This window comes from Triticum urartu, chromosome 7 (assembly GCF_003073215.2).
Source record: "Triticum urartu cultivar G1812 chromosome 7, Tu2.1, whole genome shotgun sequence".
NCBI lineage: Eukaryota > Viridiplantae > Streptophyta > Magnoliopsida > Poales > Poaceae > Triticum > Triticum urartu.
Genome location: NC_053028.1, coordinates 133,570,474 through 133,583,592, shown reverse-complemented (window position 1 = coordinate 133,583,592; position 13,119 = coordinate 133,570,474). Strand labels below are relative to the sequence as shown.

Sequence of the window (13,119 nt, the reverse complement as noted above, 5' to 3'; positions counted from 1 at the left end):
TCAAATGTCATCGCTTTGAGAGATTCCTTGAAGTCCTCAATCCAAGGATCATGACGGGTTCGATGACCTTCCTTAGAGAGACGGTCCCAGATAAGCTTCGCATGATCGAGATGCATGATATTCCTGAACTGATTTTGAGACAGACGGGAGCAGATGACATCCTTCGTCGTGAGGTTGAGAAGAGTGTACTTGCGAATGTCATCAGCTTCCGCCATCTTGCACAGATCGGTCAGACCAATCTCAGTGACGGTCCACAGCTCGCTGTTCATCGCCATGAGGCGCTTCTTCATCATGGCTTTCCACTTGGGATACTCGTGACCGTCAAAGATGGGGCATGACACAGTCTTCATTCCTGTGGTCGACATAACTAAAACTCCAGGCGGTTAAACCAAAAACACACAGAACAAGGGAGTACCTTACTCTGATACCAATTGAAAGTGCGTTATATCGACTAGAGGGGGTGAATAGGCGATTTTTATGAATTCCTCACTGAGGAATTTGCAGGTGAGGAAATTCCTTAGCGAAGAACTATTAGCAGCGGAATAAGTACTCAAAAGTAAACATAACAGAACACAAGCATAGTCATCATGATGAAATGAAGACAAGCACAGAGTACAGAAAGTGTAAACACAGGATAACACAGGATGAAGACAAACAGACTGAAGAAATTGAACTGAGGAAATTGAGGAAGTCTTCAGTCAAAGTCTTCAAACACAGATACGAACAAGCACTCAACACAGTTATGAGGAAATGAAAGAGTTGAGGAAATAGAACCAGTGAGCTTGGTGAAGACAATGATTTGGTAGACCAGTTCCAACTGATGTCTCAGTTGTACGTCTGGTTGGAGCAGCTAGGTATTTAAACCTGAGGACACACAGTTCCGGACACACAGTCCTCACCGTATTCTCCTTGAGCTAAGGTCACGCAGACCTCGCCCAATCACTCGTGGTAAGTCTTCAGGTGACTTCTGAACCTTCACAAACTTGGTCACTCGGCGATCCACAATTCCTCTTGGATGCTCTAGACCTTGACGCCTAACCGTCTAGAAGAAGCACCGTCTTCAAAGGTAACAAGTGTCGTATCCACGCAGGATCAATCTCTTCAGTGATGCTCAATCACTTGGGGTTTGTAGGTGTTTGGGTTTGGGTTTTCCTCACTTGATGTATTTCGCTCAAAGTCCTCGGAGGATGGGATGCTCTCAAATGACAAGTGTCAGTTTCTCTCGGAGCAGCTAACCAGCTAGTGGTTGTAGGGGGTGGCTATTTATAGCCTAGGGAGCAGCCCGACATGATAAGACATAAATGCCCTTCAATGATATGACCGTTATGTGGGTAGATATTTTGGGACAGCTGGCGCATGGCACAACAACGGTCGGAAATTTGAGTATTAAATTCCTCAGGGCTATCATGTTCCTCACTGTGTAGGCAATCCGCACTGGCGAATTCCTAACTCCTCAGTCAAAACAAATTCCTCAGAGACCAGAAGAACTTTGTCTCTGTCACTAAAGAATATGACTGAACTGTATGAGATTTCCAATGGCTTCACTCGAAGGGATTGGTAGGTGTAGGATTTTGAGTTGAGCATCACATGGAAATTTTTCCTTAGTATTTCCTCGACCCCCTTTAACAGTACGATGTTTCCTATGACTCAAGAAAGAGAAAATGAAACTACGAAACGAAAGTCTTCATGCTTCATGTTCCTCGAATGAATACCAAGTCTTCAGGATTGCACCAATTTCTTCACTTACAAAGTCTTCAGAAATCCAAAGTCTTCAGTCGAAGAACCTCATTTTTAGGGGTCGACTTTCTCTGTAAATATCAAACTCCTCATTGACTTATAGACCTGTGTACACTCAAAAACACATTAGTCCCTTAACCTATAAGTCTTCAATACACCAAAATCACTAAGGGGAACTAGATGCACTTACAGTACTCTTATCCGCATCTTCTAACATGGTAATATTGTTTAACCAGCAGGTTTAGCACCTCTCAAGTTCTGACCGTAGGAAAATGATCATCTGAACCCTTTGCAAGAAATCGGCAAATAAATTAGTAGCCACCAGAACGGTCTTTACAAATCAGATCCGGGACATTACTGAAGTAACTCAACCACGGCTCCAGACGGCCGAAAATCAGCTCAAAGCATGAGACCGTGTTGATAAGAAGAACGTGGAAGTTCCCTAAGATGACCGAAAAGCAGCTCAAAGCAAAGGGCCACTGTCACAAAAAGAAACTCAACACTTGTACGAGTCAGCCGGAAAATAGCTCAGAACTTGTGACAGCTGTTGAATAGAGAAATATAAAGTCGGCATCCACCTCGGTCGGCCAAAAACAGCTCAGAACCCAGGCGTGGTGCCGTTACCAGAGAAAAGTCGACAAGGGTTCATCAGGATCATATTCCAGGTTCACAGGTACTTGTACAGAGCTCACTGTTGTCGTCAATCTTCACAATCCTTTGTCACACTATGGTGAATATCTGGCTTCCTTCACATATATCTGAGAATCTAATTCCCGAGGTAGACTTGTGTTCTGACTGATTCGTGCTTCTGACCAACTGCTGCGGATCTGATTCTTGCACTGCCATCTGTTGTCAATTCACAATGTACTATCTTGCACGGGAAGTCATCCATATATCGTACTGAGGAAGATGGAGGAATCTTGCACTGGAAGCTTTTCTGGTAGCTTGCGAGGGAAGACTGGGTTGCTTACACCAGAAGCTTCTCATTGTGATAGGCGGACCGATTACCACATATATATCTCATCTGGATATTTCTGTTGTTGGTTACTTGCATGAAACAGGGTTTGCTGGACTATCCTCCTTTCTGAGTATTGAATACATGGCCCATTCTTGCTTTCTTCCAGGTATATCATGTTTCATAATCATCCTCAAAGAAGAATCAAACCTTGCATCTGAACCATACCTTTGACTGATGATATACTGTCGATCTTGCACACAATTTATCTCCTTGCAGATTTGATCATTTCTGCTATGATGAGTGCACACTGAGGGAGACTTGATTATCCGTACTGTTGTGAGGAGTGCACATTAATGCAAACTTGATACTGACGGTCCATCCAGGATTTCTTTGGCATTCAGACGATACATTCCCAATTTCACTGCAGTCTGCTGATTATTCCATTCTGTTTAGCTGAGTTTCCAAATATTTGAATTCCTTATTGATTCCTCGGGTCCGGTGTCGGTTGGCGAACAACTTTAATAAGGGGAAAAATTTGTAACACCGAAGGCCCAAAGAAAGAAGCAAAAGAAACAACGAAAACAAAAGCGCACAAAGCATAAAACTAATATTAATAGGGCCAATTCCATTTTTCCCCCTAACTTTGTCCCGAACTCATCTTTACCCCTAAATAAAAACAGTGCTCAACTTTGCCCCTCTTCCGTTAGGTGCGCTTATAGAAATGCCCTTCCGTACATTTTCCGTCCAGTCAAAGGCCTTTGACCGTTAGATTTTTCTACACGCGCACTTAACGGTCAAAGGCCTTTGACTGGACGGAAAATGTACGGAAGGGTATTTCTATAAACACACTTAACGGAAGAGGGGTAAAGTTGAGCACTGTTTTTATTTAGGGGTAAAGATGAGGTCGGGACAAAGTTAGGGGGAAAATGTAAATCTCCCATATTAATAATATAATCAAGCAACATCACATATTACTACTACTCACAACAATAATTGCATGCACACCTAAGCATACAAATCTCGCGGAAACTCCGGTATTACGATCTAATATGATGCGGCGGTGTGCACGAAAATGAAATCCATGTGTGGAAGGAATTGGTGTAACCAAGGCTACACTGAGCGTTGGCTGAACTCCAGTTGCACCGAGATGGATACGGAGGCGAAGATGGACTTGGTGATCATGTAGCGAGACACAAAGGTCACGACCACATCATCACCAAGCGTACGAAAGGGGATCATACACGTCTAAAGAATGGAATGACAGGGTAGGATAGCGGAGGGAAAGCAATGCTTACTGGCACTGCCCTTTTCTGATAACAAAGATCAGTAAGGGTGCCAAAGGGACGAGATGAAGAGCACGATTCAAGATAGAGGCAAGTTTATCATCGAAATGATATGGGTGGGTGATGGAAAGATACCGCATGATACCTGAGCATAACTCCTGCGAATAGTGTCTGGAACAGTTGGTACCAGGGCATCACTCCACTGGGACAGAGATGACACCAAACACCGAAGAGCGGGTATGCAAAGAGGAAGGGTGCATGTAGTGGATCGAAACCGATACCACCTACACTCACCAGATCAACTATTAGCGACTAGATAATAATCTATATGCATGATATGCAACAAAAAAATTGCAGCAATCAAGTGCAACAGACCAACTGGGCTATATACTACCGCATTCTAACGTTCGCGCGGGCTAGGGCGTCCTACAGCCAGACCTGCTCTGATACCAAGCCTATGGCACCCCGGCTCAAAGAAACTGGAACGCCTCATATTCCAGCCCAGAGATCAAGGAGAAGTCTTCTGGAATACGGCACTGCTTAGCATAGAACAACTCAGCTCTTTATTACAATCTATACTGGGTACAAGGGGTTACATCGGCACGACGACACTACGCTTGCCACTGTTGCTCTATGCAGGCAGCAGAACAACTCGAAGCAGCGGAATAACTCTAGCAGCAGAACAACGAAGATAGTGGTGAACTCCACTCCGCGGGGAGTCTGGCTGGAACGCTTATCCTAGCTCGCAAACAAAGAATCCATGGCAAACAAGCAATCAAATCCGGCTTGACCTGCAAGCTGGCATGACACGGCAGGTCAGTACAGTGAATGTACTTGCAAGCTCACAATAACCAGAAGCATTCAAGACAAACAACAGCATGGCAATTACATGTTAACAAGGATTAACATGATATCATCTAAACAACATGGCATGAACAACATGATACCAATAGCACAATATAAGCATGGCATTAACATATAAACATGATGATACTAAAATGCAACATGATGACACTATCATGCATCAACTTACTCTGCTCAGGGTTACCTCGTAACCATCACATGCATCACTTACCATCCTCGGACATCACATGATCATCTCAGGATCAAATCAAGCTTGGTATAAACAATACCATAGTAATCAATACATGACCACAAGGAGCTTGACCTTTACCCGTGATTCTCGCATAACACCACAAATATCCACAACTCGGTATCCTCGATACCACGATGATCCTCTCACGATCACATAAAGATCAAACAACTTCTTTCATCATCGAACCGGGGTTGTTATTAAGCACATTATTATTATTATTACTGTTGACCCATAGTGTGACCGACTACAAACTGGGCCCATATCCGCGGGCGCGGCTATCGATAGATTTAACACACACTCTGCAGAGGTTAGCACATTGTACCCACACCACGGAACCCATGGCCTCGCACTCCCATTCGGGTGGATCAACGACGTTCCGACAAAACCATCCTACTACCATGACACTCTCCCGGCCACTCCGACTAACTACCTCTGAGCTAAGTCATGGGTGGCCCCGTGCCTATCAAAGGCATCAACAACCACCATCATGGCAAAACGGTCCCAAACGGGGACATGAGCTCAGAACCAAACATGGGCACACAAGGCTTATGCCGTCCTACCCGGCCAAGGTAGCGCCCACGCATAACCTTCCCTCGTTAGAGGCACCGACGAGAGGCATGACAATAGACCCAGTTAGGACCCTCCCATAAAGGCAAGTGTGGCTGCACTGGTCAGCTCGATACGATGGCACTATGACTCAGCTAACAGATGTTCAAGTTCGATTACAGTCCAGTTTAACTAGCATATTAATTAGCTGGGTCATATGAAAATAACATGATGCAACTACAATGCATGATACCAACATGAGCAGCGGACATCATCTCCAACCATAAATCATATGTCCGAATGAGCATGAACAAACATGAATAACACAAGCATAACTCTACCATAAGCATAGCATGACCGCTAGCATCAGAAATAAATACCATGGCAATAACATAACGATAATACTACCATGCAAGCATTTAACCAACTAAATGCAACGGAGCATGCATAACAACGGTACTTGGAACCGACGATAATCATGCACCGAAGGCCATTACCAACATGTACTTATACCAACATGACATACGGTAGAAATGCTAGCAACTAGTACATGATAACCAGGTGCATAAAAACATATCATGAAAGTGAACACAAATCCATAATCATCACCGAAATAACGATAACCGTATCAAAGCAATCAGAAATTTATTAAATATTCAAGTTGAAAACCATGGCTACTGCATGGCCATCATGCAAGTGGGTGTTGTGGCTTGCCTGGGGATGAAGAAGGCTCCGGGAAGATGTGTGGTGAAGCCGTGGAAAGAATCACCGGAAAGGGTTCTCTCTCGGAGGGGGCTGATTAGGAGCAAGGGCAAAATGGTCATTTCCAGTATGTCAAACCATAGTGAAAATGGGAACGTAACGGGCTCGATGAGACGAAGACGTGGGCGTTGGTTTCACCTCAATCGGAGTCTTGAGCAAAAAGTTATAGCCCGACGAAGTCCAGGGACCAATCTATAAAAATAGTCCTATAAACAGGCCCCTGGCGGCTGAAAACAGAAAGCGCATTTAGAGGAACACGCCTTCAGAGCAGAGAAAACGTACTCCCAGCCGTAGTTAAATGAAATACGCCTTCTTATAAAGAAAGTGTATTTCAACAGAACTAAGAGCAGAGTACGCTTTCAGAAGTGGAAGACGTAATACCAGAAATCCGTTTCCACTTATCTGACGTGGCGGGGGCGGGTCAACGCGGGTGGCTGCCAGGTGGGGTCGCGTGGGGAGTGGGGCCTGCCTGGCCAGGGGAGAGGAGTCAACACCGATGTCTTCGTCTCCCTCGCGCGCTCACCCGCGTGGGACAGAGGCCAGGGACGACGTCGGTGGCCGTTCGGGCGGCTCCGGCCACCGTTCGTGGCGCTCAGACCACCTACGTGATCGGGAGGACACAGCACATCCATCCTGACGCAGAATGAGCGCCGAGGAGGAGCGGAACGGCGGCGCACCACGGAGGCAGAGAGCAACGGCGTCGGCCCATCTTGGGGGCACGCGGCCACGAGTACTCCGGCGCCGAACTGCGGGGCTGGGAAGGTGCGTCGGGGTCTGGGTAGACTACTAGTGGTGGGGGAATTGAGGGAGGGGCTCGGGCTCGCTCGGATTCGAGCGGCCAGAAGCGGCGTCCATGGTGGCGATGGCGAGGCAGAGGAGCTCCTCGAGCTCGGGTGAGCAGTCGGGGAGGTCTATAGGAGAGAGGAGGGGAGGGTGGTGAGCTCGGGGGGTCTCGGGGTGGCCTTATATAGGCAGGGGATGGGTGTGTCGCGCTTTCGTTGTCGCGGACACGTGGCCAGCGCCGCGGACGCGTGTGCACGCGCATGAGCTCGGAGGTAGGCGCCGGGGAGGAACAGGAACGAGCTCACGGGTCAGAGGGAGCCAAGAGAGCACGAGGAGGAAGGGACGAGGAGGAATACGACGGTCGGCGCACTGTGCTCCCGTGGGCGTTCGGCGGCGAGCGTCGGTGAGGAAACGGGCGGAGGGGGGAGGGGTCCAGGGGAACTGCGACGATGAGATGAAGACGTTGGACACGGTCACGCGCGCGAAGGAGACGAGAGGAGGAAGGGCCCGAGCAAAACGCTACCCAGCTCGCAGCCATGGCATGCCAGGACAGTGGTCACCGCGTGATCCTGGGCATTCAATGCTCACTGGCGCCCAAATTGGTGTCTAGCAGAAAGTCCTGGTGCCCTTAGTCCAAAGGAGGCAACAACACGGCCCAGGACAAAGAAGAGATTTGCACCTAGCTCCAAAAGATTGCAACAGCAAGGTGTTTGTTGTCGTACGTGGTTCACATGAGAGAGGTTAGACTCTGAGATTTGTCACAACATGATTAATCACTAAGGTGGTGCTTATTCTAAAAATCAGACTAAGAGGATTTAGAGGGTAATTGGTGTAGAAAGTGCCATACTGGCCATATTAGGTAATTTGGATGATGCACTCATTTGTAGTGGCAAGTTGAGCTGAAATTGGACATGGCCCAATGATTTGAAGATATGAAGATGTCCAAAAAGTTTCATGCCATTTGGATGAACCAAAATAGCACTTGCTTCATATAGCTTTGCTCTAGACAGAAACTTAGAAAAATTGCACAGGGCGAATGATATAATGGATTGAGCCAAATTTTGGTGGAGAGTGTTTATATGGATAGGAGAAATGGTTGGAAAATTTTCAGCTTAAATGAAGCAATATAAAATATACTTGCTTCACTAACTGAAAATTTGAGCAGAGACAAAGAATTGAAGATGAGCTCACATGGAGGCATGACATGAGCTCAAATTTGGTGGAGGGCTATAATATGATGATATGAAGGACCTTGCAAAATTTCAACTCATTTGAATATGCCTAGCTTATACTTCCTTCAAAATCAATTCCCTCAGACAGGAACTTTGAAAAATTGCTCAGGAATATTTACTAGGCAAATTAAGTTGCATTTGGCATGGGGCAATTATTTGGACATGAAAAGGTGTCCAAGAAGTTTGGGGTCAATTGGGCAAAGATAAATGGCATTTGCTTCACAATCTGCCATTCAGGACAAAATAGGAAAATAATTAGTTCAGCATGATGGGAAACATGGACAATGGAATGTTTTGCCATATTTGAGGAAGATATGACACAAACAATTTATGAGAATTATTTGGGAATTTTGGGAGTGATGGAAAGTATAGGTTGCTTCACAACCTAGGGGCAAATTGAGTGATTCCTTTAATGGAAAAGGAATATTCCCAATAAAAAGAATATTGGGATTTGGTCCAAGATGAAAATGGAAAGGTCTTGGGATGGATATGAGGATGACAAGCCACTCCGAAAAGAAAGAAGAGGTCATCTCTTCTTTCCAGACCACACAGCCATGAAGAAAGAAAACTCAGGCAAAAACCTCAGAAAATCAAAAGAAAAAGAAGGGACCAAAACCATGCTGTTAAGCAGCGGGCCCGCCTGAAGTATGCCGCAGGCAACCACCAGGCGTGGACGGCCTACTTCGAGCGCCGACAAGCGGAGCGGCTGGCCTCCACCAACAACGCATCGGTGGTGCGGGGAACGAAGAACAGCGACGGTCGCCGCCTGTGGTGGGGCGCCCCCGGCCACACGCTCCACGCCATCCTCGAGCACCAGGAGGGCGACAATGAGCCGCCGTTCACGTACCCTGCCGCCCCAGCCCCCCCGGCCATGAAGTGGGCGCGACTGGAGCTGGAGCGCCAGCGTCGTGCCCTAGAAGAGATCGCCGCTCGGCATCATGGCCGCGACGAGGGAGGCGTCGTCGTTCTCTACGACAGCGACGACGACGCGCCGCCGCCACCGGTCCGCCAGGGCGACTCCGGGCAAGGGTCTAAGAGAGGCGCCGCGTGAAGGAGGAGAAGGACAACGACGGCGGCGGCGGCGACTTTGCCCAATTCAGCGAGTTCTTCCTGTAGTCGTGGCGGTTGTTTTTTTAAGTAAATTTTAAGTTCGGTGTGTAAAAAACGGTTTAAGTCGCCGAAGTTTATGCCCGTTTGCTGAATTATAGCCGAATCTCTTTTGATTCTTTTTAAAAACGCCTTCTAGGGGCGACCCTGGGGCCGACGGCTGGGAACTCGATCGGCCCCAAGCCGATTTTAGCGCCGGGTCGTTCCCAAGTTGCGATTTTTCGAGCCCCCCCCCTCCCCCCTGGCTGGAGATGCTCTAAGCTAGACTTGGGGTCGTTTGGTTGACTGTACTTTTCTCCTTGATCTCAATCTTAATTACAGAAATCCATGCAGTCGTCTTGCATAGTTTGAAAAATAATCTGTTTTATTGACGATGAATGTAAAAAAATATGTATTGAACCCTATATTTTCGGATAGAGATTTGAAAACCAGTTTTGCTAAGTCTCAGCCGACTGAGACTTGGTTAAGTCTCAATCGATGCTATATCTGTGCATCTTACATAGAGATAGTGTAAAATTTTATTATGAGTTTTTTCTTTTTATTTTTTGCATGTTATGTCACTTGACTAAGACTTGATTAAATCTCAGTCGACTAAGACCTAGCCACACCCTTTAGAACACCATTGCTTCTTCTTTTTAAAAGTAATAAACACCCGCACACTTTTTAGCTGTGTCAAGTTTCACTCCAATTCAACAGGGTACAAAATGTGCTATCAGGAGTTCGATCAGGACTAGTAGCATATCCCCGCAAAAAAAAGGACTAGTAGCATATGCTCTAGTCCCTGGCAAGTTGTCCTCAGAGAAGGCAGCACGCCTTGTACCCAATTTTTTTCCAATACGGGGACAGGTGTGGAACGAGACAACAGTCGTGATTCGAGCTCAACGGCACCACACCGTGCGTCCGGGTCCAAGTGTGGATTTTTCTTTATTTTCGGGGGAAAAGGAGACTGAGCTGGTCCAAGTGTGGAGTTTTGACTTTGAGTGTTTTTTCTGTTTCTGATGAAGAACAAAAGCCATTTTCATCGGAGGCGGCCGGGCGGGCGGTGAACTGAGCTGCCGACTGGCCCGTGTGGCAGACGGCCAGACCAGGTCCCATTGGCCAGCCAGTCCGCTGGCCTCGCTGCGGTCTCGGCACGCTGCAAATGGTAGCCGCCCTTGCTTGCGTATGCAACGATCCGGACGACAGAGGATCTGATCGGTGAGGTGAATCGCCGTAGATTTGATCTGAAATCTGAATCTGACAGTCGCACGTCGAGACTGGAACCTGGTGTGTTCGCCCATGAGCCACGGCCACGTCGCTTGCTTTCCAGTTTTGCACCACCGGCCGTACGTACTACGTACGTTCTCCTCGTCGACCTATCTGGTGCCGTGCGTGTGCGCTCTGTCCAGCGCCACAGACGCAGACTCCAAAGTCCAACCCATGCACCGGCACGCACGACGACACCTGGATGGTCGCGGGGCGTGGCAAGAAACCACCGTCCCGGCGCCCCAAACCCAACAAATCCCGACGCCGGCCGTCACACCCCCACCAGACGCAGACGCCGCCACAACGAGACGCGTTCCGGTCGCAAAGTATAGTAAACTAGCCACGCACGCCTCGCTCCATCGCCTTGCTTTCTTCCCTCGCCAGTTCGTTTTTATACCCCCCGCGCGCGCCCGCGGCACCGAGAAACGCGCCGACGATGCCGACGCGGACGCGGACGCCGACGCCTGGCCGCCATGCGCTGCTGCTGGCGGCGCTCGTCCTCGCGGCCGGCGCGGTCGCGCAGGCGGACGACGACGACGCGTGGGACAGGAAGAGCGACCACGGTGGCGGGAGAGGGGTCGTGTACGGCGCGAGGAAGCCGCCCAGCTTCAGCGCGCCCATGGTGGTGCTCCTCGTCGCGCTCATCGCCACCTTCTTCTTCATCGGCTTCTTCTCCATCTACATCCGCCAGTGCGGCCGCGGCAACTCCCCCACCATCCCGGCCGCCGCGTTCCTCGTGCTGTCGCGCCAGCAGGAGCAGCAGGAGCAGCAGCAGCAGGCCCGCCCGCGCGGGCTCGACCCCGAGGTGATCGCCTCGTTCCCCGCCATGACCTACGCCGAGGCGAGGGCGCTCCGGGACAAGGGCGGCGACGATGCGGCCGTGCTCGAGTGCGCCGTCTGCCTCAGCGAGTTCGAGGACGGGGACCAGCTCCGGCTCCTCCCCAAGTGCAGCCATGCGTTCCACCCGGACTGCATCGGGGAGTGGCTCGCCGGCCACGTCACCTGCCCCGTCTGCCGCTGCAGCCTCGCCCCCGAGGAGCCGGCCCCGGCCGCGGCTGAAGAGAACGGCGCCGGTGCGGAGGAGCAGCGGGCGCCGGAGGTGGCCATCGACATGGACCGCGAGGGCGACGGCGAGGCGCAGGAGGAGAGGATGAGAGAGGCGGCGGAGCTGGAGCGGATCGGCAGCCTGCGCCGGGCCGTGCGGTCGCGGTCGGGGCGGCCGTTCTCGCGCGCGCACTCGACGGGCCACTCCCTCTCCGCCCGGTTTGACGGCGACCTGGAGCGGTTCACGCTGCGCCTCCCGGAGCACGTGCGCAGGGACATGGTGGCCGCGGGCGAGGAGAGCCTGCGCCGCACGGTGGCGCGGGACGCCGGCGCGCGGAGCGCGCGGATCGGCCGGTCCGACCGCTGGCCGTCGTTCATCGCCAGGACGTTCTCCTCCAGGGTGCCGTTCTGGGCGGCCTCGAGGAGGGCGCCGGACGCGGAGCCGGTGGGAGCGCCCGCCCCTACGACCCCGACGGCGCCGCCGCTGCCAAGAACCGTCCGTGAGAAGGCGCCGGACGGGCCCGTCGTGGGCTCGGCCACCAACAAGGGGAGCGTGCGGTTCGACTGCCTCGGCGGCAGGGTGGACGGCGACAGCGAGGAGGAGCCGGAGGAGGAGAAGGCGATCGTCCGGCGAGCCTGAACGCGCGCGCGGCGGGATTCGATCGTCGGTCTCGGTGCGCCGCCGTCCACTCTCGGTCGATGGTCGCATCGGAGCACCACCAAACGTCAACGCGCGGCACATACCGCATTAATTAGCGGGTCTCATCAGGAATCAATGCGCGACGAGGATTTGAAAATGAGATGCCGCGGGCTCGTCACTGTCGACGTACGTAGAGGAATACCCGCCATGGCGCCATGTGATCTTCGTGGAAGAAGCAGCAGCTCATGCGCGCGCACGGAGCACGCACCGCTGAAGAATATGGATTTTTTTTTTTTTGAAAGTGAAGAATTTCTGTTGAAATCTGTTGCCGACTTTGCTTTCGTTTTCTTATTTTTTGTGATATTGGTGGCGTACATAGCGTTGAAAGATTCAGATTTTCATTGCCGTTGAATGAATAAACAGGGGCCGGGGTCAGTCGGTGTGTATACGTTGGTCTTCAAAGATCCCGGTGTGGTGGGCTTTCAGATTAGATCGGACTAGTTTATGTGCATACCTGATGCGTTCTTTCCTCCATTGGGGGCTTCCATGTTTTCTGCCACTATCTCAGTTCACAAGCAAAAGGCATCCTCACCGTTTTGTGAAGAACCGAATCCTAGACGCGATCTCTTTCTCTCTTTTCTCCCCCTTTTCCATGGTTCCTGTTCCAGTTGAACGCTGATATATCT

At 50.3% G+C, this 13,119-nt stretch overlaps 1 protein-coding gene across 1 annotated transcript; it reads left to right on the top strand.

The window, feature by feature from the left end:
- Window positions 1–10,387: 10,387 nt before the first annotated feature.
- LOC125523672 (RING-H2 finger protein ATL32-like) lies at window positions 10,388–12,879 on the top strand. Its single transcript, XM_048688730.1, has one exon. The coding sequence runs from the start codon at window positions 11,186–11,188 to the stop codon at window positions 12,431–12,433; it is 1,248 nt and encodes a 415-aa protein (XP_048544687.1). The 5' UTR covers window positions 10,388–11,185; the 3' UTR covers window positions 12,434–12,879.
- The last annotated feature ends 240 nt before the right edge of the window (window positions 12,880–13,119 follow it).